The 24,292-nt window shown below is 43.4% G+C and overlaps 3 protein-coding genes across 13 annotated transcripts in view; 2 read left to right on the top strand and 1 right to left on the bottom strand.

Moving 5' to 3' along the window:
- The window catches only part of LOC309346495 (sodium channel protein type 1 subunit alpha), a 107,327-nt gene extending 93,542 nt beyond the window's left edge, over positions 1–13,785 (top strand). For all 5 annotated transcript variants that reach the window (XM_081870335.1, XM_081870333.1, XM_081870334.1 and 2 more), the window contains 6 exons: positions 3,526–3,807; positions 6,244–6,301; positions 6,995–7,128; positions 7,771–7,875; positions 8,399–8,669; positions 10,572–13,785. In XM_081870335.1, coding sequence (XP_081726461.1) covers positions 3,526–3,807; positions 6,244–6,301; positions 6,995–7,128; positions 7,771–7,875; positions 8,399–8,669; positions 10,572–11,746 — 2,025 coding nt within the window. In that variant the 3' untranslated portion in view covers positions 11,747–13,785. The remainder of the gene's footprint in view (positions 1–3,525; positions 3,808–6,243; positions 6,302–6,994; positions 7,129–7,770; positions 7,876–8,398; positions 8,670–10,571) is intronic.
- The window catches only part of LOC309348612 (uncharacterized protein), a 51,026-nt gene continuing 30,547 nt past the window's right edge, over positions 3,814–24,292 (bottom strand). For 2 of the 4 annotated variants that reach the window (XM_081874093.1, XM_081874092.1), the window contains exons 3-5: positions 21,003–21,127; positions 15,992–16,081; positions 3,814–4,272 (exon numbers count right to left, since the gene is read on the bottom strand). In XM_081874093.1, the coding sequence (XP_081730219.1) occupies positions 4,172–4,272; positions 15,992–16,081; positions 21,003–21,127 (316 nt within the window). In that variant the 3' untranslated portion in view covers positions 3,814–4,171. Of the gene's footprint in view, positions 4,273–15,936; positions 16,082–21,002; positions 21,128–24,292 lie in introns of those variants that run through there. The other 2 variants (XR_014159489.1, XR_014159491.1) reach the window with 1 other exon arrangement.
- Positions 19,352–24,292, top strand: part of TTC21B (tetratricopeptide repeat domain 21B) — a 29,013-nt gene continuing 24,072 nt past the window's right edge. For 3 of the 4 annotated variants that reach the window (XM_081870630.1, XM_081870629.1, XM_081870628.1), the window contains exons 1-4: positions 19,352–19,523; positions 21,320–21,449; positions 22,171–22,281; positions 23,608–23,774. In XM_081870630.1, coding sequence (XP_081726756.1) covers positions 19,389–19,523; positions 21,320–21,449; positions 22,171–22,281; positions 23,608–23,774 — 543 coding nt within the window. In that variant the 5' untranslated portion in view covers positions 19,352–19,388. Of the gene's footprint in view, positions 19,524–19,900; positions 20,113–21,319; positions 21,450–22,170; positions 22,282–23,607; positions 23,775–24,292 lie in introns of those variants that run through there. The other variant, XM_081870631.1, reaches the window with a different exon arrangement.

The following is a 24,292-nucleotide window of genomic DNA, read 5'->3' as shown; positions in this document are numbered from 1 at the left end:
GCTTGATTGTTTCACACAGCTTTCACCCCTAGATTGTTTCATTCTATAAGGCCAGAAATAATGACAAGAGAGAAACATTAACAAAGGCTAAGATCAATGGGTTGGAGTCAAAGGTGGCGTTCTGGTCATGGAAGGGTTATTCAAACTCCACAGTAGAGTGTTATGTAAGAAAGGTGAAACCAAGACTGAAATACGCCAGGAATGGCTAACTTATGGCTCTCTAAATGTTGATGGACTCCAGCTCCCATCATCCTTGACTTTTGACCATGCTGGTTGGACCTGATAGGAGTTGGAGTCCAGCAGCACTGCAGGGCCAGAACTTCCCCACCCCTGCCAACACATTTGTTCTGAAATGATGAGCATTTCAAGTGAATTTTGTTAAGGCTGAAGAAAAATTCATATACTTGAGATTTAACCAGTTCTGTGACTTTATTTATATCAAACTGTCTCCTTGTGAGAAAGAAAAGAGAATAAACAAACGTTCAGTTCCAAAATATCCCCTGACCAAAAGCCCTCTAAATGCCAAGCATTATGTTCCACCATAATGCGATAATTCAATCGTCATGCCAACTCCTCCCTTTCCCCTGATTTTTACTGCCATGCAAACTACCTGTACTGTAACCTTCCAATTTACATGTTGGGGTTCCACCTTATAGGGCAAAACTTTATCCTGAAAGGAGAACCTGCAGCAGAATACTGTAGTGTGAAATGCTCCTGCTCAGGCTTTCAGCCAGCTATTCCCCCTTCCAGGATACTCTATTCCACTCACCACAGTATTATTATTATTATTATTATTATTATTATTATTATTATTAATACCCCACCCATCTGGCTGGGTTTCCCCAGCCACTCTGGGCGGCTTCCAACAGAACACTAAAATACAATAACGTATTAAACATTAAAAGCTTCCCTAAACAGGGCTGCCTTCAGATGTCTTCTAAAAGTTTGGTAATTGTTTTTCTCTTTGAGGGCGTTCCACAGGGCGGGAGCCACTACCGAGAAGTTTTCCATTTCCTTCCAACATTCTGTGCCCACTGAGCATGCTCAGTCTTCAATACACTCTCGGGGGCCCCCTCCTTTTATAGTTTTCCCCTAAATAATTTCCTACTTCTGCTAACCTTGGGTCCCCCCCCCACACACACACAAAAAAAATCTTGTGTGTGGATGGTGCTGTTTTGCCTATGTAAGGATAGGCACTTGGGGAATGAGCTTGCTATTAGTATATCAGGTTTTATTTAACCATCCGCTAGGCAAGATGGCCCCATAGTCACTTGAGTTCCCCACAGCGCTGCTCAAGGTTTCGGCTGTCGCATTAGAAGGCAGGGCCTGCCTTCGAGAGCACTCATCCTTCATTCCTTATGGCCGCTGCCAGCTGCACAACTTAAACGCTTTAAATATAGTAGCTGGGGTACAGCAAAAAGAGCCTAGAATGCTGTTTCCACAATAACCACAGCATGCGGCTATATGGGAAGTGGTGTTGAGAGAAGGGGGCATGATCTAACCCTGAACGCTTTTGAGAGAAAGGAAACCTTGCTGCACCGTAGTTAGCCAGGCTTGAAGCAAAATCATTTTGAAGCACTGCCACACACAACTTTCTAAGTTGGGAAAGGAGCTTTCTAAGCAGCTGTGTGAGTTCCAAGGACACCCCCCCCCCCCCGCGCGAAGTTCATAACTTGTGTTTGGACTGGGTTCTGAGGGCCTGCTCTGGTTGTTCCTTGGTATTTTTACAGTCAGCGAGGCTTTGCAAAAACCGCAACACAGTTTGCGCATCACATTGTGGTCAAACCATTGTTGAAATGAACCATGGCTTGTGTATAACGAGCTAATGCAGGCTGCTAAAACCACAAGTGTTTCTCCTCTTTTGCTGCCGGGAAACAAAGCCTAGGCAGGGTTGCAATCAATCCTGGGCTCACGGTGGTTTGTTTCTCTCTAAAGAAACTGCAAGTGGTAACCAAGGATTGTTTCTGGCAAGCTTGTTTCCCAGCACCGCACCAGAACACTGCACATTTGCAGCAAACTGTGGTTTTATTTTAACGATGGTTTAACGAGACTTGCAAACCAGGCCTCTAGTGCTCACTCCTCTGAAGGTGACTAATGCTGGGAACATGCATTTAAAAACTTACTAATTGTAAACAAAGCGCATATCTCCCTGATCCAGTTACAGGCTTTTTCTGCATGCGTATCCCTCCCTGGATATGAAGCCACAAAGGTCCTGCTTGTGTAGTTCTGCTGCTCAATCCATCGATCTATGGATTGTGGACTGTGCATGAAGAGCCCTCTTGGGGAAAAAGTTAAATCCCATCAATTAGAAAAATGATGGTGGTCAGGAACCCTCTCTCTCTTTCTCTGCCAAAGACCCGATCAGTAGGATTTGGGTTTTTGGAGAGGGTTCCTCAAATAAAGTTGTGGTTGTTCTGTGCCTACATGTTGGAGTACAGCCATGCTAATTAATGCTGAAAAGGAAGTATATTCCACATTTAAATATTAATAACCTCTCCACCGTCCCCATCCCCCCCAAAATAGTATAGCAGTTTTGGGGAGGAAAGAAAACTTGGGTTGGATCTATAGGTGCCATTCTGTTTCTAGAAGGTCCTTTGAGCCAACAGGGGCTCCCAGTAACATAAGGTGGAGAGTGAACAATCACAGATTCCTCCAGTCCACCCCCTTGGACCCCCGGAGCAGATATCTAGGGGACTGCAGAGGGAGTGACCTTTTCACGAGTGGAACTCCACTCAAGGGATCTTAGGCTCGTTAACATCTTAGGTTTCTTGATAACATTCTTCCCAGTCATGTTTTATTAGATAAACTTACAGATGTATTGTAAGTCAATAAAGTAAGGTGTTTCTTGATTTAGTCAAGGAGTCCAATGTGTTTAAATGTTTTTGATACTTTCATTAAACACCTAGCTATAAGGACATACAAATTTTTCATTTATTCATTTTCAAACAAAATGTTTAAACTGAAAATAGATTGATTTTCTCAATAAAGACTGGAGCTTGAAATAAACTATGTGATTATTTAAATAAGCACATATTGCAAAACTGTCTGGCTTTCTTCTGCAAAGAAATTGATCTTTGTAATAATAATGCATGGTTAACTGTACAAGATATATATATACTAATCTTGACTAATTCTCTTTGATAACATTATTGACATTTTGTGTTTTTAGTTTTAAAGAAATTATACAATCATTTCAGTTTATATTTTGATTTTCTGTATTAGTATTTTAACATATATCTCTTTTTTTACAGAGAACAACAATCTTCATGTTACTATTATCAGGTTTTTTTAGTTTTTACTTTTATTTAAGTATTTTAGTTTTCTCATCTTTGATGTTGTTGCATATGTGAAAGTTTTCTTTAAAATAGGGACTCTGTTGCAATCAAAATTGTGATTAGCAATTTAATAATTCACTCTAAAAAATAAAATAAAACAGAAAAATTATGCATTGGTGCAACAGAGTGATTATGTTATTGCTGTAAGTATTCTTATACTCTTTTTCCCCCTCCTCTATTTGTGTATTAGGTGGTTGTGAATGCCCTTCTAGGAGCGATTCCATCCATCATGAACGTGCTTCTCGTTTGTCTTATATTCTGGCTAATTTTCAGCATCATGGGAGTAAACTTGTTTGCTGGCAAGTTCTACCACTGCATTAATACCACAACTGGTGACATGTTCACAATCGAAGAAGTTTTCAATAGGACTCAGTGTCAGGAACTCATACAAAGAAATGAATCCGCCAGATGGAAAAACGTGAAAGTTAACTTTGATAATGTGGGATTTGGGTATCTTTCTTTACTGCAAGTAGTAAGTGAACACTTTTTACAGACTACTTCTTGTTTACTTAGTGTACAATAAAAAGTTGGTTCAGCTATTTTGTGACTTACAGTCTGATCAGGCTCATAGGAATTTGCTAGGAATTCAGTGGTAAGAGGGTCATGGAATCACTGTAGACTGACAGAATATAAAATGAAGGTAGCCTAAAATGTTACTTTGAGGCTGTGGGACTAGGTCTCGGGACATCCAGTTTCACCTTCTGGGCGCTCATTAGCTATTTGCCAACTCTCAAACTAACCTACCTCACAGTGAGCATAAAAGTGGAAAAGACGCACACACCATCTTCAGCTCCTTGGAGGAAAGTGATATATTTATGATATGATATGATGTCTGTTCAGAAGTCAGTCCCATTTAGTATAGAATTGTAGACCGTCCCAGGGGCATAGCGTGGGTTGCCAGTGCCCAGAGCCATCTGCGTCACCCAGAAGATCACAGCTGCTGAGATAAGAAAAGAAGAGTTGTCCTGTTGTCTGGAGAGGTCACTTCCTGGTTTGCATGGGGAAGCCGTTTTCAATGAAGCCCAGCAACAGAAGTACGCAGCTGTACTGAGGCAGCACCTGGTGTTGAAATTTTGTGTCCCTAACCATTTAGCATCCGAGGCAATCAACCCTTTGCCCTCCGCATGCTATGCCACTGGTTCCACCTCTTATTCTGCATAGCCTTACCCAGGGTTTTATTTCTTGGTCAAGCTACAAGGTGATGCTCAAGTATGCTGCTAAAGGATCTTAGGAAACTTCTTTCATAGAGAGAGTTGACATGCGTAATTCTCCTAGTCATTTATTTAGATTAGTGCTTTTTAGCTGGGATCATCTGAACAAGGACTATAAGTATAAACGCTAGTGGCACTGGTTGAGAATAAAAATTGTACTTGAATTTTTGTGAAATCAGTGAATATGGTTGGATAGTATATAACAAGAAGCTGACATTTCTTTAAAAAACACCAATCCTTTAAGTATAGTTCTTTAAGGTAAAGGTAAAGGGGACCCCTGACCATTAGGTCCAGTCGTGACAGACTCTGGGGTTGTGGCGCTCATCTTGCTTTATTGGCCGGCGTACAGCTTCTGGGTCATGTGACCAGCATGACTAAGCCACTTCTGGTGAACCAGAGCAGTGCATGGAAATCCGTTTACCTTCCTGCCGGAGCAGTACCTATTTATCTACTTGCACTTTGACGTGCTTTCGAACTGCTAAGTTGGCAGGAGCAGGGACCGAGCAATGGGAGCTCACCCTGTCGCGGGGATTTGAACCTCTGAGCTTCTGATCGGCAAGTCCTAGGCTCTGTGGTTTAACCCACAGCGCCACCCGCGTCCTAAGTATAGTTCTTTAGAGTGTTGTAATTGCTCACCAACCTACAATAAATAAATAAATGGGGCATCTGGATTTCCTTCTTTGGTAGCATGGACTCTTCTGCATTAGAACGGGCAGTGGGCATGTAGGTGAGAATAATTATCCCACCGACAGGGGAGTCAGTCCCATTGAACACTGTGAGTGGAATCCAGCATGGCGCTAAGGAAATCGTTCTATCCCTGCAAGGATTTCTGCTTGTACAATGAAACGTTCTCCTCCTCTGTTAATTAACATGCATAATAAGCAGGGGTGTCAACTTGAATAAAATATTTGAAGTGGGGCAGTTAAGCCCCACTCTGCATCACTGATCACAAGACGCAATGCACGCACACAATTTCAATGCCAATGCCCATCAACTTGGGGGGGCAGCCCCCTCAAATATGTTATGGAGGGATGAAAGCACCTCATCCTCTAGGAGTTTGCTCCTATGATAATAAGTATCATTGTAGCAGAAATGCGGGGGGGGGGGGATTAAGTTCTTTATGAGCCTGTTATATCTTAGGATACATTAAAGTACCTTATTTCCATATTGCCAAAGGTATCATCTTTTGTACCTGTGCTTTGTATAATGAACCGAAATACTGAAACCTTTGTTTGCCTCTTAATTTTCTTAACTGTATCAGCTGGAGCAGGACTAAATTAGGCCTCCTTGAAATCAGTGGGACTTAAGCCAAGTCATGACCATCATGCCAATTTGATTTACTGTAGTTGGGACCAATTTCATTTCATGAGGAAGGAAGCTTAACAAATTTACATCACAATCCTATGCATGTCCACTCAGAATGAGTTTCATAGACTCAATGGGGCTTACGCCCATTGGAGGCATGCTTGCTTGTCAGCGAGTCTCTTTGAACTTAACGGAACTTATTTTTGACCAGTATAGGATTCCACTGCATGGCAGGATCAAGCCCACTGAAAGCTTGAGCAGCTCCCCTTTACTTTAGTCCATAGTTATAGCATATGTATATGTTAAGCATTTCCTTTTGGTAACTCTGGTACAAGACATTGAGCACGGCTGTGAGTTCAGAGTTTTATGTTTAAAATATTTTCTTGACGCAGGCTACATTTAAAGGATGGATGGACATTATGTATGCAGCGATTGATTCAAGAAATGTAAGTACTTTGCATTCTTTGCCCCACAAAGGCTCTAGAATTCTGCTGATGAAATGCGCTTGAGGATAACATTAATGTGAACATGAATTATGTTCAAATTCAATAGCACCCTAATTGGTTTATGTTCCTTTATACTTTGCTGGAAGCTGGCCAGAGTGGCTGGGGTAACCCAGGCAGATGGGCAGGGTAGAAGAAGTTTATTATCATTATTATTATTAAAGATGGACGGGGTACAAGAAATACCACCATCATTGTAACATAAAGAATTTCAGGCATGCTGACAATTAAAGTGAAGATATAGCATTGCTATGGGGCCCGCCGGAAGTGCTTTTGCATTGTGCCTTTATGATCATTTGTACTTATGGTGGTGGCTGTACACAATCCTGCAGCTGTGGGGGCATCTGGCAGCATTGTATTGCTTTTGTTGTGCTGGAGTGCAAGAGTGCCCCTCCAGATGGCAATAGTGCAGTAACATTGAGGAAGCATCGCAGAACTAATAAGGTGTGTTGGTGCCCCCGTATAAATTTGTCACTAATGCTCTATTACTACATCATTGACATGTTCAATTATACACCTGCCAAAACACACACATTCACACATCTGGAGGGGTCCAGAGTTGTCTTGATGCCAACTTGCAAGCTTTTTTAAAATAAACTATGTTGAGGTTTCACAATCATTTCGCTTACTTTGTAGGTAGAACAGCAGCCTAAGTATGAAGACAACCTTTATATGTACCTTTACTTTGTTATCTTCATAATCTTTGGGTCATTCTTCACCCTGAATCTATTCATTGGCGTCATCATTGATAACTTCAATCAGCAAAAAAAGAAGATAAGTATTTTACCTGCGCTACCTTTAAAGCTCACGTCATAAAACTTTGGCTAAATCATGTGAACAAATTAAATGAAATAGTTGCTCTGACTTTTAAAGGGAAAAATGGAGAGACTTATACATATTCATGGCCGTTTGGGAGAGAACCTTACCTTGCAAAACATTGAAGAGCTGCAATGTTTGGTCATTGGAAAGAAGTTCTTGCGGAATGGTCTAGTGGTTGACCACACCTCCTCTCAGAATGCAGGGGCAGTTAAGGTTTATATTGGGGGTGGGTAATCTGTGCTCCTTCAGATGTTGCTAGACTACAAATCCCATCACCTCAACCATTATCTGTGCTACCTGGGACACATATGGAAAGCCACAATTTCCCTACCCAATTTCTACATAAAATCTTCCATTCTTACTGAATTGAGCCTAAATTAAAAATTTTATTCTACTATCAGTAAATGGGCACAACAATTTAAAGGGTATCACCTTTTACCGGCATCGCTGGAAAATCTGGAAGAACCTCATTGTAAAAACCAATTAAGCCCAATATTTGTTTTTCTTTTGATTATGAATATGGAATAAATGCAAGTAAGTGTATAGGCCATCTATGAGAATGTGGTTATAACCATTTTTTTCATGTTATGCCCTTACTTTGGAGGTCAAGATATCTTTATGACAGAAGAACAGAAAAAGTACTACAATGCAATGAAAAAGTTGGGGTCTAAAAAGCCTCAAAAGCCTATTCCTAGACCAGGGGTAAGTGAGACTATTCTAGATTGAAAGTTTCATTTTAAAAACAGCAAATGAGAAGTGAGTTTAAGCTTTCTGTAAATTGGAGAGAGCAATCAATATTTGAATACATTTAAGTGAGTTTGTTTTTCTTGGTTTGGGGCATGCATGTTGTTGTTGTTTAGTCGTTTAGTCATGTCTGCCTCTTCGTGACCCCATGGACCAGAGCACGCCAGGCAGTCCACTGCCTCCTGCAGTTTGGCCAAACTCATTTTGGTAGCCTCGAGAACACTGTCCAACCATCTCGTCCTCTGTCATCCCCTTCTCCTTGTGCCCTCCATATTTCCCAACACTGGGCATGCATATGTGCAAACTATTTGTACTTCTAAAGACATCTGAAGGTAGTCCTGTACTGAAAAGTTTTTGTGTGATGTTTCGCTATGTTTTTATTGTGTGTGTCTGTATCTATATATGTTATTAATCAAGTTGTAATCTAGCAGTGTGCACACCAGATCCTTAACTGATTTAATATCTCTTCTTTATACCTCAGAACAAATATCAAGGCATGGTCTTTGATTTTGTGACAAGACAAGTATTTGACATCAGTATTATGATTCTCATCTGCCTTAATATGATCACCATGATGGTCGAAACAGATGACCAAAGTAAAGAAATGGAAGATATTCTGTACCGGATTAATCTGATCTTCATAGTCCTTTTCACCGGAGAATGTGTCTTGAAACTAATTTCCCTGCGCTATTATTATTTCACCATTGGATGGAACATTTTTGATTTTGTGGTTGTCATCCTCTCCATTGTAGGTAAGGCCCGTACTAAACAAAGCAAGGCAAATGTCAAAAGTATATTAAGGTGCTTCAAATGTTGCTTTATTTCTTTCGCTGTTTTCAGTTGCTCAGCCACGTTGATTCCTAGTTGCATCTTCTGTAATTGTGTCATATGGATCACAATCATTTCTGAATATGTTTGACAAATGTGCGAAAAAAAGATTTCTCTGTGTCTGTGATGATACAGGTAGCTTGTATCCATTTCATCCAATGAGGGAAATTCCAGACAGGTTAAAATCTCAAATTGCTAGATCTCAGTGAGCAGGATTTTCCTCTCCTTTCTGTCTTGGCCCCCTCACTGTTCAGTAAAGACTGGCACTCTTACGCCCACCAATATATTTGGTTAGAAAGTCCCTGTATATTTATATTCCCACTTTGGAGACTGTGCATCTCCCCTTGCCCCAGGTTTCTTTCTTAGGAAAACATCCCCAAAAGATGGTGAGTCACATATTCCACTTTTGGGAGTCCTCCTGTGGGCCAAAATCATTCCAACACAGGGGGGTTTTCCTCACCCTGTTTTTATTTTTAGTAGCATGGTAAGTATATTTGGTTAAGCACATTGGAAGGGTGGGTGAGAAACAAAAATCACACAAGCTGCTTAAAACAACAACAACGAGGATATGTTTTCTAAGTTCATTCTTACACTTAATCTACAAACCAATACTCCCCAAAAGGCTATGATTTACAAGCTCTTAAAGAAATGATGAAAAGGAAAATGTTTTTGATGAATGCCCCATTTGCTTCTATATGTGGGAACCGGGACTGACCCAAGACCTTCTGTTGCTTGAAGCAAAGGTGAAAATAGCAACCACTACCACCACCCCACTATGTAAAGAAGTTCACTAGAGTAACAGCTGATTCTTATGTCAACACTGGAGATGGGGCAATGTTTTGCACTATACCTGAGGGCAATAGCCTAGCCTATGAGGGTGGAGAACAGGCTGCCTGTACTGGTGTACTGAGGGGGGCAGGGTGAACGCACCGGGTACCATTTGGGGGAAAGGGTGCCATCGCGGCTGCCCCCCCCCCAGGATGTGTGCCGGGCACGTGCCCTCCAGGGACGCTCACCAGCCCTGCCCCTGCCTGTTCTCCACTCCGGGGACTGCAGCATGTTGCTCTGCCACTGGCTGCCTGACACACATATGGTAGCTTTGTCCACCAATACCTATTGCCACTCCTCATTTTGCAGCATCTGCTGCTGAGGTGGCCAACTCATTCAGCCTACTAGTTAGGGCCAGATCTAGTGGGGATGCAGCAACCCATCCAGCTCAGCTGTCAGGGGGGAACCAAGAAGTTGCTACGTTGGATGGAAACAGCCACCATCCTCCTTTAATGTCAGCCCAGCAGGCTTGCCTGCTCCATAGGGCAGGAGCCTCGGCCTTGTTTATTACCTTGATAAGGTATGTTTCTGTTGGTTATCACTGTGTTCTAGTATCCAAAGTGCCTTTGTTCCATTTCTGACATCTGCATAAGCCAACTATTGCCTAATGTGTTATATTTAAATTGGTTACTCCCAGATGTGCTGCTTGATTTAGATTTCAAATAACAATAGGTTAAGATGAATGAATCTAGAAAGGCTTAGATGACATAATTTTCTATGTGTTAGATAAAATATAATAGTTGACTTCTAGCATTCTTGAGCTGTTACTGCACACTGCCATAAAGTCGGAAACTTGGCAGTTTACAGCCTATTCCTATGCATGTTTACTTACAAATAAGGGTTGCTTTGTTCAATGAGATTTACTTCTGAGTCATTGTGCATAGGATTGCAGACTTTGTCACTGAAAGCTCCTTAAAGTTCACAGGTAAGTCAAGGCAGGACATTGGCATTGATAAACAATTAGCCCTAAGACTATTGCTTAATTGTATTTTTAACAGGTATGTTCCTAGCAGAGATTATTGAAAAATACTTCGTGTCACCCACCTTGTTCCGAGTGATCCGACTTGCCAGGATAGGTCGCATCCTGCGTCTCATCAAGGGTGCTAAAGGGATCCGCACTCTGCTTTTTGCCTTGATGATGTCTCTCCCTGCCTTGTTCAACATCGGTCTTCTCCTTTTCCTGGTCATGTTCATCTACGCTATATTTGGAATGTCCAACTTTGCCTACGTGAAGAGAGAAGTGGGAATCGATGACATGTTCAACTTTGAAACTTTTGGCAACAGCATGATCTGCCTCTTCATGATCACCACCTCTGCTGGCTGGGATGGCTTGCTAGCTCCCATTCTCAACAGTGGGCCGCCAGACTGTGACCCTAAAAAAGACCACCCAGGAAGCTCCGTCAAAGGAGATTGTGGCAATCCTTCTGTTGGGATCTTCTTCTTTGTCAGCTATATCATCATATCATTTTTAGTTGTAGTAAACATGTACATCGCTGTCATTCTGGAGAACTTTGGTGTGGCGACCGAAGAAAGTGCTGAGCCTTTGAGCGAGGACGACTTTGAGATGTTCTATGAAGTCTGGGAAAAGTTTGACCCAGATGCAACCCAGTTTATGGAATTTGAAAAACTCTCAGAGTTTGCAGCTGCTCTGGAACCTCCTCTTCATTTACCAAAACCCAACAAGGTTCAGCTTATTGCGATGGATCTACCCATGGTAAGTGGTGACAGAATTCACTGCCTTGACATCTTGTTTGCTTTTACGAAGCGCGTCCTCGGGGAGAGTGGAGAGATGGATGCTCTCCGCATACAGATGGAGGACCGCTTTATGCAGTCCAACCCTTCCAAGGCCTCCTACGAGCCCATCACAACTACATTGAAACGTAAACAAGAGGAGTTGTCCGCTGTCATCATTCAGCGGGCTTACAGGCGTTATCGCCTAAGACAGACAATACACCAAGCTTCCTTTGTATATAATAAAAATAAATTAGAAGGAGGAGCGGGCCAACGTCTCAAGGATGAAATTCTCATTGACAAGATCAATGAAAACTCTTACACAGAAAAAACAGACCTGACCATGTCCACCGCTCTTTGTCCACCATCCTACGACCGCGTAACCAAGCCCATTGAAGAAAAACACGAAAAAGAAGGTAAAGATGTACAGAAGAAAAAGTAAAGCACCAGTTTAAACAAAAACACAAAACTGATTGGGTGACAAATTGTTTACAGCCTGTGTGAGTAATGTAGTTGTGTCAATAGGACTCCTCTAGGCGGTATATGCCAAACAGACAGTTTTTACAAATATACTGTATTCTTTAAGGTCAGTGCCTATAACAAGACAGAAACCCCTCGTCGTCAAAATGTGACTATATATAAACTATGGGAAGCATGAGAGGAGGTTCCTGTTTTCATTACCAGCTGACACTGCTGAAGAGGAGAGGAAAAAATGGCTAATCAGACTGTAGGGACCAGTAAAAGGGGTTGGGAGGGGGGGAACACTAATTTGTGTGTGTGTTAAACCAGAGAACACTTAGTACAGTCAGTAAGTATATCCATTTCAACTGCCACATTTGTCATCTTTTTACGAAATCTGTGTTGGTGGATTCCTTTCCTTCCTTCCTTCCTTCCTTCCTTCCTTCCTTCCTTCCTTCCTTTCTTTTTATTCACACATTGTGACTATTTTTGTAAATGGGGTTTATGCTGGGGAAAGGGGGGTAAGTACTACTTTGTCGGTATGAGGACCAGGCGTTCTATTATATGACTCTCTTATATGCACACCAAAATGATTTGCATGGGGGCATGCTGCACTTCTTATAGATCATGCATGGGGGGAAAACATTACGTCCACCAAGAGCAACGAGTTTTTAACAACTCTTGTTAAAACTGCGAGGGAATACTCCGTTCTGAGGTGCTTTAACAAACGTGTTCCATGTTGTGTTACATTCGGGCAAGTGTTTAAATGCCTCTAAAGTCCCCTCAAACTCACCAGAGCAAAACAAGATGGATTATTTTTGCACCGGCAATTAAATCTCAGCTAGAGCTGGAGTCGGGAGTCGCTGTTTTTATGTCTGTGTCAATTATTTTTCCCTGTATGGTGTATTCGAGGCAATGTGCCCTTAAAATAGAAAAGAAAAAAAGAAACAACTGAACTGACCCAAAACCCCTTTATGAATTTGTTCCGCTTCATCCTGCAGTATTGTTTAGCCATCTTCAGCTCTCAGCCAGGTTGCCAGCGTACGTGTTCAATGAAGAGCCCTCTGTTGTGTAAATAGTAATTTTACCTGTGGTGCATGTTTGAGCAAATGAATAACGACCTGAGCACATTTATTGCATCAAATATGTACCACAATAGGTTTAGTGTGCAAGCTTTCAACAGGTAAAAACAATGTATTCTGTACCATTATAGATAGTTTGGATCCTATCAGTGCATGTTTATATTGCCTATGCTGCTCTTCCTTCAAGTGTCCAGAATCTTAAATATGGGAAGCCATACGTCAGAGGTAAAGTGGAAAAAAAGTGTTCAACAAGACCTCATCCCCTCATATCATTAAGCAATATTTGCAGCTACTTGAGAGGTTTTTTCTTTCTGTTTGACATTTTTAAATTTGAAGTGAAAACCAATCTGATGTATAGCCAGACTGTACAGACATGTTGCAAACTGCTAAACCTGTTGAAAATAATGTGGTTAGAATTTTATAAGCAAATATAAATATTGTAAAAAAAAAAAATCATGTTTGTTTTATTTTTGAGCATTATGTACATAAAAATGAGAAATGAATTTTATCTTGAGGTTGACGTTGCAGCCTTTCGGGTTACATTCTGTCCATAGCACTTTCTCACGGAAGAACTTCAGAAAATAAGAAACGAAGAAGAGACGGGTAATTGTAGCTTTCTGCTTTTTAAAATTGTATTTGCAAACATTTTCAAGGTGCAATAATTAAATTATTTGTGAAGGAAAGATTCACAGTTCGCTTGCTTCCAGCAATTCTTTGCACTTGGAAGAAGATGCAATGTTTTTATTTTAAATCTCTAGCAGTGCCTGCATCAGAAAATGTAGCCTTTTTCTTTCACAGAACCATGTTCTTTTCCTGTTTTTATTTACGCGGACTGTGTTTGTTCATTTGACTCATGCTTTAATAGAACTGTTACAAATATATCTTGGGTCCACAGTATTTTTTCACAGAAAAAAATAAATAGCAGAATTATATAACCAAACACATCAGGACATTTTATGTTTCTTACATGGGATATGTTAAATATAGATTATTTCTTTTAATAAACAATCAACTTATACTGTATTGGTGAACTGCATGCAGGAAATGCTACTAATATCCTAAATAATGCTATACATCATTACTAATGTGCAAAATAATAAAGATTAATTTTTTATTGTAATTTCCTTGGCTATTTTTCGTATCTAGGACAAAATGAATTGCAACCTCTGATTGTCAAGGAGCTGTCAGGCGAGCACAAGTCATCCACAGGGCAGGAAAGAACCTGAGACTCATCCACAGGGCAGGAAAGAACCTGAGACACGAAAGGCAATTAGCTTTTGTTCACAGAAAGTAACAACACAGCAGAGGTCCTTTAGCTCTAGTTGGAGATGTTGCTGAAACTGACCACTGGTCCTGCCTTTTCTCTCTAACCTCTCACTCAAGATCCCCACCCCGCAAGCAGACAAAAGCTGTATCAAGGGAGCGAGCTCGTCTTCTAGGCCTGTCTGGCCCATTGCTCAGCAATGTGCAGGACTCTCCTCGAGCAGGGGGTCGGGGGGGGCAGGAGAACTGGGACTGTCCTGCTACTGGGTAGCATTGGCAACCTCTGACTTCTCCCTCTGAGTCTGCACTGGCACTGTGACTCTCAGCCTCCAGCCCTGTCCTGGAAGAGTCTCTTTCTTCTGCCCCCCCCCCCATTGCTCAAACCTCCTGCTTCTAGCGCCTCCCAGATTGTCCCTTCCCCAGACTGCTCCCCAGTGTACCACCACCACAATCCAGGGTCTAAATCATCTTCTGTGTTAGGGTTGGCATATTTTGAAGAGCAAAAAAGAGGACACATTTGCCAACTGCTAACTACGGATTCCTTTGATAACTCTCGTTTTAAATACCCCTACTATGTGCAGGCTATAGAAACTGTGATATTTTGCTAGTAGCAATGTTCTTAACTTTCAACAACAAAATAATAGCAATACATATTGCTCCCTCACTTGCCACAGTATTTTGGCTCATGTTCACATCTTTGTGCACAGAACAATTTATTAAACTGTTTAACATGCATAGCTGTCAACTTTTCCCTTTTCTTGCGAGGAATCCTATTTGGAATAAGGGAATTTCCCTTTAAAAAAGGGAAACGTTGACATCTATGTTAACATGTAAATATGGACTTTCCTTAAGAGCAGAGGGATGTTAACTCTTGCCCTCCCAGACTCCTTCTCCAGGATCTTGTAGCTGAGCCAGCGTCCTTTTAGTTCGGTCACAAGAGAATGGATTTATACAGTATGTAGTTAGTTTAAGATGCTGCTCTGTTGCGATTCTCTGCTGCAGACTAGCTTAGCCAAGTGCCTCAGATTTGAGTCTAATACACTAGGAAAAAAAATATTCAGTTACTGTAAACAAAAACAAACAGAAAACCCAGATACATATGGCAACCAGACCTGGAAAAGAGGATGTGTCCTGGAAAAAGAGGACATATGGCAACCCTCCCTGGGGGGCTCTTGGGCAGGCGTCACCCACCACTTTTCCTCAACAAGCCAATCCCGGACACTGATGCAAATAGGAACATAACTAAGTAGTGACTTCAAGCACACTTGCATGGAACAAAGTTCCATTGATATTAACAAGAGTTCATTCTGAGAAAATTGCCCATGGGAGACATGTTTGGGCTGAGTGCCAGGATTATGGCTCCTGCATCCAGTACCAGAGATTTTGTATTCAGTTTTCACAGTGCAGGATCAAGATTCTCACCCAGCTAATCAGGTGGTCAGCGCTGTTTGCACTACTGCCAGCCAATCACTGATGGAGAAGGCTGTTTTTCAGCACCATCTGATGATCAACAAGTAATAATGATAATAATTTGTACACTTAGACAAATAAGTACATGCATTCCATCCTTTCATTTCTAATTTTTTCAAACGCGTGCACACCGCCTGTTATGTGAGCATCTCAATATCAACAAATCATACAAAATACATAAAATAGTATAGTACAGAATTAAAAAAACAACAATTAAAATAATTATAAACAACAGGCAACCATCAAGCAGTTTAAAAATTGTTAAAAGATCTGAAACAGCAAAAGACCAATGGCCACGATGTTGCCAGAATGCGTTCCTCAGCAGATAAAGGTTCCCACCTCATGGTTTAGATGGTTTTCCCCTCCCTCGCAATCACTTCCCAGAACAAATGGTGTGAAATCCAAGATTCTACCTTTATTTTTCTTACGAAAAGATTTATTAATATTGATGTAAAACTGGATCTTGTAACTTCTTATATCTTGCTTATTTGGATGGACTGCAGCTGTGAGGGGGAAAAGGAAGCAGGAAAAAGATAAAGTGGCCATGCTTGTACTCGGAGCATGATCATACTCATCTTGTTTAAAATGTTGTTTTGTTTTAGTTGTTTAAAGCACACCGTGTCTGCATGCAAGTCAGTGGAGCAGTTTGTTGACCCAAGTGCCAGATGTGTCTCAGGACGAGGTATGAGATGGAGAGAGATTTTCATTGGGGCCATTATGTAGAAGGATTCAATCCTCCCCCCACATCCTTTCAGCACTCATGCTCATGACTGCGCCCTGCTGCAGTTGGGAGGGGCAGAAAGAGAGAGGGGGGAATATGCATAAATATAAAGGCAATGCTATTTGGAAAGGGAAGCGCTAAAGCAATAGTTGATTCCTGGAGAGGCAACAGAGGGTGTAGGAAAGGGAATGGCTATAGCATGGGTAGGCAAACTAAGGCCCAGGGGCTGGATCCGGCCCAATCACCTTCTAAATCTAGCCTGCGGACGATCTGGGAATCAGCGTTGTTTTACATAAGTAGAATGTGTCCTTTTAATTAAAATGCACCTCTGGGTTATTTGTGGGACCTGCCTGGTGTTTTTACATGAGTAGAATGTGTCCTTTTAATTAAAATGTATCTCTGGGTTATTTGTGGGGCATAGGAATTCGTGCCCACCCAAATATAGTCTGGCCCCCCACAAGGTGTGAGGGACAGTGGACTGGCCCCCTGCTGAAAAAGTTTGCTGACCCCTGGGCTATACAATCCATTACTGCCCAGAATAACAACTGAAATGTTTTGTTCATGCAGGTGCCATGTATAAAGTGCATGAACAGAGCATGCCTATGCTGAGCACAATAAACATCCAGTATGGATGTTTGATTTCATGGGAGTTACTTAATATATTATATTATAGAATATTGTAATAGACTGGTTGTATTGTCCATATGCTGTTGTCAAATGCACCTCCTAAACTCACCCATAACCGTGGTTGGAATACAGAATTGTAGAATCAGAGAGTTCGAAGGAACCTTGAGGATCCAACCCCGTTATGCAGGAATATGCAGTTGTTCCTTATGGGGATTGAACCTGCAACCTTGGCATCATCAGCATCACGCCCCAATCAACTGAGCTACCAGAGGCAAGTACTGCTGTAGCTAGCCACTTAGCAAAGAAACATTATGTTGATAGGCTTGAAACACTCGTTTTTTCAGTGTTCTAATAATATTCTCTCCCTTTTACAGAGCAGTGTAAGGATTGTGTGGGTGTTTGTGTATTTGTGCTTGGGTTGAGAGGTGAGGGGTGATCCATTCACTTGGCTTTCTACTGTGTGCATTATGTGTAATGGTCAGCACCGAGTGCCTGCCTGAAGTGTGCAAACAGGTTTTAAATATTAATATAATCTCCAGAGAAGCCGAGCTTCCAGAGCGATCCTAACCATGTCTACTCAGAAGAAATTCATGTTGAATTCCATGGGGTTAGGATTCCAGCCACAGCCTGTGCCAATAAAAACAACAACAGAAAGACACCCAAGGTGAGCCTTTTGGTACGTCAAAGACGCACTGATTTATTGTGACAATCTCTTCAGATGTATACGGTGATCTGCAGTTGGAAGGCAGCTTTTGTGCAGTGGTGGACCTACGTTTTGGGATCCCTGAAGCTTGAACTGTCACGAGGGCCCCTTCGCCACTAACAACAAGGTCTGGGTAACCACTGTTCTCTTCCTCCATGGGGTTGTTCCATGACTGATCCCTATACCTTTACAACGTCTGTGCTACTGACTCTCAAATGTTCGGATTGTTGGAATATATACAAAATAATAATAATAATAATAATAATAATAATAATAATAATAATAATCAGCTTGTGTCATGCGGCTCAAATTGGGTCTACTAGACCCAAAATTGTTAAGCAACGTGGACTAAAATCACTTCTGGGGCCCCTCTGGGATTAGGGCCCTCCTGAAGTTTAAGCTGCATTCATTTCATACTAGATTCGCTCCTGGCTATGTGCGCGATTTGTGTGTGCAAACATATGCAACACACGCACATATACCATAGCTGTCAACTTTTCCCTTTTCTTGTGAGGAATCCTATTCGGAATAAGGGAATTTCCCTTTAAAAAAGGGAAACGTTGACAGCTGACATATACAGTACATTTATCTACATACACGACCACAGAGGACGGGAAAGTTAAGCTACTAGAGTCAATTGGTCGTGATATACATGTTTCCATGCAAAGCTCAATTATTCACAATATAATCAGACAACTCATAACATCAGAACAGTAGCGCGCTGGTCTTCTGCAGCAAAAAAGAAGACGAGAGAGAACACGGTTTTTAAGGCGCTACAAGACTCTTCGTTATTCACAAAAATGTTGATGGGTGATATAAGACAGTCTCGTTCTGCTATGATAACTATATAACTGTGTAACTATTGTTGGAGGACAGGGGGTTGAACATTGCTGGCTGAAGCTGCTAGAGAGTTGCTACTTGAGCGCGCGAGCGCCCGCTTTTCGTTGCAGCAAAACGGTGGGACTTCTGACGACCCCTTTGCCGTCTCCGACGTAAGCCAATAGAAACTCACTCCGGCGTCCGCTCCTCTCCATAAAAGCGAACCTCCAGCCAATCCAGTGCCAACACAAGATGTTGACGAGCGAACCTTCCCATCGCCGGCAGCGCTCAAGAGCTTCCCTTCTGATTCGCAGGGAGGAGGAGGAACGCGTAACACCGCATTTCCGGCTCCCGTTGGAATGGAGGAGAAATTCCTGCATGCGGACTCAGAGCCCAGCGTGCGGGTCTGCAAAACTGGCGCCTGAGACGTGCGCTGAGTGTAAGACAGCCCAACCTGGACGGATACCCCCCCCCCGCTCCTTCCCCCGAAAAGAACTGCCAGTTACTCATGTCCTGATCGAAGTATCATGGGCAGCAACACAGAGAAAAAGAGAGGGGACGGTACTATATGGATGAGTACTATCACAAAAGCATTGCTTCTGCTATCCCAGGATTTGGTTTTCTGTCCTCGTTTTGTTTGGAAAGAGGATCTGATGCTATTTAAAACAACAACAACATCAAGCAGCAAATGAAAAGGAGCTTAATTTTCTCTTATTTTGCTTGCCTTTGGTAATCCTCATAGAACTCTAGCCCAATGGTTGCCATTAATTTGATTTGAACTGATTTTATAATGAATTGATTTTAGAATGCTGTATTATTTTACTGTTGTTAGCCGCTCTGAGCGCAGCTTCGGCTGGGGAGGGCGGGATATAAATAAAAAAAATGTTGTTGTTGTTGTTGTTGTTGCCTTTAAAACAACCAGGACTCACATAGGTAGATCATGGGCGCGAGGAAGCAGCTTCCACCCCACCCTCCATGGGCGACAAAGTTTGGCAGCTTTCGAGAGTGGTTTCCTGCATTTGTAGAACCAGACATACGAGACAAAGTGCAAGGCCGCTGTTTTTACGCGTCCTCGGTGAGAAGCTGGCCTCCCCAGACCACTTTTTGCCCCTTTCCAAAAACCCGGAACGTCTGAACAGCTTGACGCTCGGTCGGTGGAGCATGAGCCTCTTCATCTCAGAGTCGTGGGTTTGAGCGTGATGTTGGGCACCGATTCCTGCACTGCAGTGGGTCGGACCAGAAATGCCCCTCGGGGTCCCTTCCAACTCTGTTATTCTATGCGAGGCGTGTTTGTGTGTGTCAATCGAAGCACCTCCCCACCCCCGGACCCACTCCTTTCCCCCCAAGGTAACCATGGGAGCCCTCTTCCTCCCCAGCCCCAGCCTGCGCATCCAGCGCTGCGTCCAGCTCCGAAGATGCGCCGTCCCGTCCACGGGAGCTCGCACCGTACTCAAAGCATCGCGCTGCCCCCGGAGCGAAGGCTAGGGGAGGGATGGTTGGGGTTCTTTTTTTTCCCCTTGCGGCAACGAATTAGTAGGGCGAGGAGGACCCGCCCGGCAAGGCCCAGCCTTCCCTTCCTCAGGCGCCTCCCCTGGACGCTGCTGCAGTCGCGTTAGCAACCAGGGCCGCTGCTTCCGGCAGCCATGGATCCCTCCTTGCTGCAGGTTTGTCAGAGGCGCTTCGGCTCGTCCCTTCCCTCCGACCCGCGAGCGAAATTTCCCGTTCTTTCCTCCCGCGCCCGCGCCCCTCTCCTCGCGGGAAACGCGCCCCTCTCGGCGGCTTCTGCGCTCCTCCTTTTCTCCCCGCGACGTTTTGGAAAGCTCCCAGCTCTCGCGTAACAAAGCAAGCAAGAGATGGGGGCGGGGGAGGCAGCGAACCTTTCCATCTTCTCCCCCCTACCTTTCTTTTTCTCTCCCTTTGGAAGTAAGACAAAATGAAGCGAAACACCCATCCCACAGAATGTTGTTGTTGTTGTTGTTTAGTCGTGTCCGACTCTTCCTGACCCCATGGACCAGAGCACGCCAGGCACTTCTTTCTTTCACTGCCTCCCGCAGTTTGGTCAGACTCATGCTGGTAGCTTCGAGAACACTGTCCAACCATCTCGCCCTCTTTCGTCCCCTTCTCCTTGTGCCCTCCATCTTTCCCAACATCAGGGTCTTTTCCAGGGAGTCGTCTCTTCTCATGAGGTGGCCAAAGTATTGGAGCCTCAGCTTCAGGATCTGTCCTTCCAGTGAGCACTCAGGGCTGATTTCCTTCAGAATGGATAGGTTTGTTCTTCTTGCAGTCCATGGGACAGTGTGTTTTTATTCCTGCATTGCAGGGGGTTGGACTAGATGACCCTTGGGACCCCTTTCAACTCTACCATTCAATGTTTCTGTGAAGTAAACAAGCATGAGGGAACAGCAGCAAACTTAGCCTCTTTTTCCGTTACATAGATTACAAAGCAGCAAATTGTGAGTTTGTCACCGTGTGCGTGCTCAAAAGGCAGCTGCAGCCATTCCCATCTCCCCGATGAGTGTACATATGTTACATATGTTTGCCAGTACCAACATACCACATTGACACTCTGCAATTTTAGGCACACACTTGAAACTTCTCAGGAACAGGATTTGGCCCACTCTAAGAAGAGTTCTGCAGGACTGTACAAAGTCACGAGTGGAGGCGGCACAATGGGAACATCTGCAGAAAGAGAGGGGTGCATATTTACTTTTATCCCACCTTTTAGCAAAATAAAGCTCCCAGAGTAAGCTTGCAGATCGCACTAACTTCTCATTTCATCTCAACTGTATGGCGCTGGAAGTAGCTCTCCTAACTCAATGATCTCAGTTTTATTAGTATTTACACCTGTGTGATTGTATCATTTCCTTGCAGACACTCATTAATTACTATTGCCAAGAAGGCTACTTTCGTCACATTCAGACACTTGCCAGCGAAGGCCTCAAGTTGTTTGGCAATGACCCAATCTTCGTTTTTTACCGCATTTACGGCAGGCTGATGGAAGGTAAGGCTTTTGACTGAATATCTTTCGGAACGTTAAACCCCGCTGATTTTGGCAGGTTTACTCAGAGCACGACAGAGTATGCTGGATACCACCCGATGTAAAGATACGCAGAGAGATGCTTTAGCTATATTGATAATTCTGTAGTGGGTAGTGGGGACCTCCTAGCAGAGGAGTTGCCGCCGCTGAATGGGAAGACAAGTGGGTTGATATTATGCAAACACACTTGTAGAACATTCCTTGCCCGTGCCTCCCTCCCAGTAAACAGCAGCAACTCCACTGTTGGGAGGTCAGGTAAGCACCCTCCACCACACTGCAGGAATTTTAGAGTACTTAATAACTGAGATGTGCAGACTAAGGGGAACGGAAGCCCTGTATAGGGAAGCCTTTCAATGTGCAATGTTTTATTGTGTTTTTATATTTGTTGGAAGTCACCCAGGGTGGCCGAGTCAAATGGGCAGGGTACTAATAAGGAAATTATTATTTATAAGGAGGAGCATCTGCTTTGCTTGCAGAAGGTCTGAGGTTCAGTCCCCAGGCATCTCGTAGCAGAGCTGGGAGTGCTATCTGTCTGAAATCCTGGAGGACCCCTGGCATGTGAGCTAGATGGACCAGTGGTCTGGCTTTTGGTACAAGGCAGCTTCCTGTTTTCCTCTGCTTGATGAAGCACGTATTCCATGGCACCAGAAAATGCAACTTAACCTTCTTGAATTTGATTCCTTAGGGCACATTCAGGAGGCTCTTCTCGACCTTGAACCTCTTAAAAACAAGCAGGACGTGTCCCTTTGCACAATGATGGCAATGATCTATGCCCATAAAAAGAGACCAAATCCAGGTACAGTTTGAACTATCTCTACAACGAATAAAGCCAACAGTCCTGAATGGGGTAACTGTGCACCTGAAGGACCAGGTGCGCATCCTGGGAGTAATTTTGGACTCACAGCTGTCCATGGAGGTGCAGGTCAATTCTGTATCCAGGGCAGCTGTTTACCAGCTCCATCTGGTACGCAGGCTGAGACCCTACCTGCCCGCAGACTGTGTCGCCAGAATGGTGCATTCTCTGGTTATCTCCCGCTTGGACTACTGCAATGCGCTCTACGTGGGGCTACCTTTGAAGGTGACCCGGAAACTGCAATTAATCCAGAATGTGGCAGCTAGACTTGTGACTGAGAGCGGCCGCCGAGACCACACATCACTGGCCCTGAAAGACCTACATTGGCTCCCAGTACATTTCCGGGCACAATTCAAAGTGTTGGTGCTGACTTTTAAAGCCCTAAACGGCCTCAGCACAGTATATCTGAAGGAGTGTCTCTACCCCCGTTGTTCTGCCCAGACACTGAGGTCCAACTCCAAGGGCCTTCTGGCAGTTCCCTCACTGAGAGAAGCAAAGTTACAGGGAACCAGGCAGAGGGCCTTCTCGGTAGTGGCACCCGCCCTGTGGAATGCCCTCCCATCAGATGTCAAAGAAATAAACAACTATTGGACTTTTAGAAGACATCTGAAAGCAGCCCTGTTTAGGGAACCTTTTAACTTTTGATGAATCATTGTATTTTAATATTCTGCTGGAAGCTGCCCAGAGTGGCTGGGGAAACGCAGCCAGATGGCAGGGTATTAAAAGTATATTATTATTATTATTATTATTATTATTATTATTATTATTATGTGAGTTAACATTTCATTTGCTGTCCTGTTTAATGTGGAAGCACGTGGGGCCTTCAATAAAATGTTGCGGCGTAATCTGACCTAACCGAAATGCACCTGCTCAGAGTGCCTCTTCCAGAAAGCCATTGCAACCCCCCTCCCACATTCATTCCCTGCCTCCCCATTTAAAATTGCCTGAGGCTGCAATCCTGCGCACACATGCTTAAGGAAAAGTGCCGCTGATTTCAGGGAGATGCTCCTCTGGGAAAGGGCAACTGAATTTGAACCAGAAATACCTTAGCTAGAGGAATCATCCATTTCAAGTTTAACAGCAGGAGGATCCAAAGCGGCCTTCCTAATATTTTTACTGTTAAACCATGGCGGTAGGGAGTTTGCCCCTGTTGCATGACGTCTTGCCATATATCTGTAGCATGTACCGAAGACAGTAGGCCGAATTGGGCTGTTTCCACACACCCACTGTTGTGGTTTAAATAACCCCCGCTTTACTGATTTTAATCAGATCGAGAAGCCATTGTGGAGCTGGATGCCAAGCTGAAGGAGCAACGCAAAGTAGCAGGGCAGCAGGCGTTGTATTTTGCAGGCTTGTTCTTGTGGCATATTGGGCGCCACGAGAAAGCCCGCGAATACGTTGACAGAATGATCAAGATCTCGAATGGCAGCACAGAGGTAAGCCGCTTCCCATAGTCACACTTGGTATATCTGCTTGCTATAGAACGAGACTTGCTAGCCCTCAGCTATGCTGAGTCATCCTGTAGATCATAGCCTGTTATTACTGCTTCATTTAACGCTCAAGGAATATCTTGGCGGAATCAGTACTGTTAAAAACTAGCCTGATGGTTTCTCTTTAGTTAGCTGTTAAGCGTGTCTGGTTCATTAACCGAAATGAGTCACTAGCCAATAGCGTTGTTTGAGGCAGCTAAGCCATCTAATGGGTCTGAATCACAGATGTTCCCAATGCTTGGGGTTTTCTCTGAGCTGCTGACACAGAAACGCCATGTGCTGTGCATAAACGTGGGTGTTTTCCCATCAAGTTTAAATTGCAAAAATCGTGAATTTTGTTTTGAATGCTTTCTCACCAGCCAGTTGCATACTAACGGCATGAAACATTAGGAGAATGATTGGAGTCGAACAGATTATATGACGGCCTTAGACTCTGGAGTGTTTTAAGGCTTCTTGGCTCACAA

This window comes from Podarcis erhardii, assembly GCF_964252035.2.
Source record: "Podarcis erhardii genome assembly, chromosome: 1".
NCBI classification, from domain to species: Eukaryota; Metazoa; Chordata; class Lepidosauria; order Squamata; family Lacertidae; genus Podarcis; species Podarcis erhardii.
This window is presented reverse-complemented; position numbering and strand designations above follow the sequence as displayed.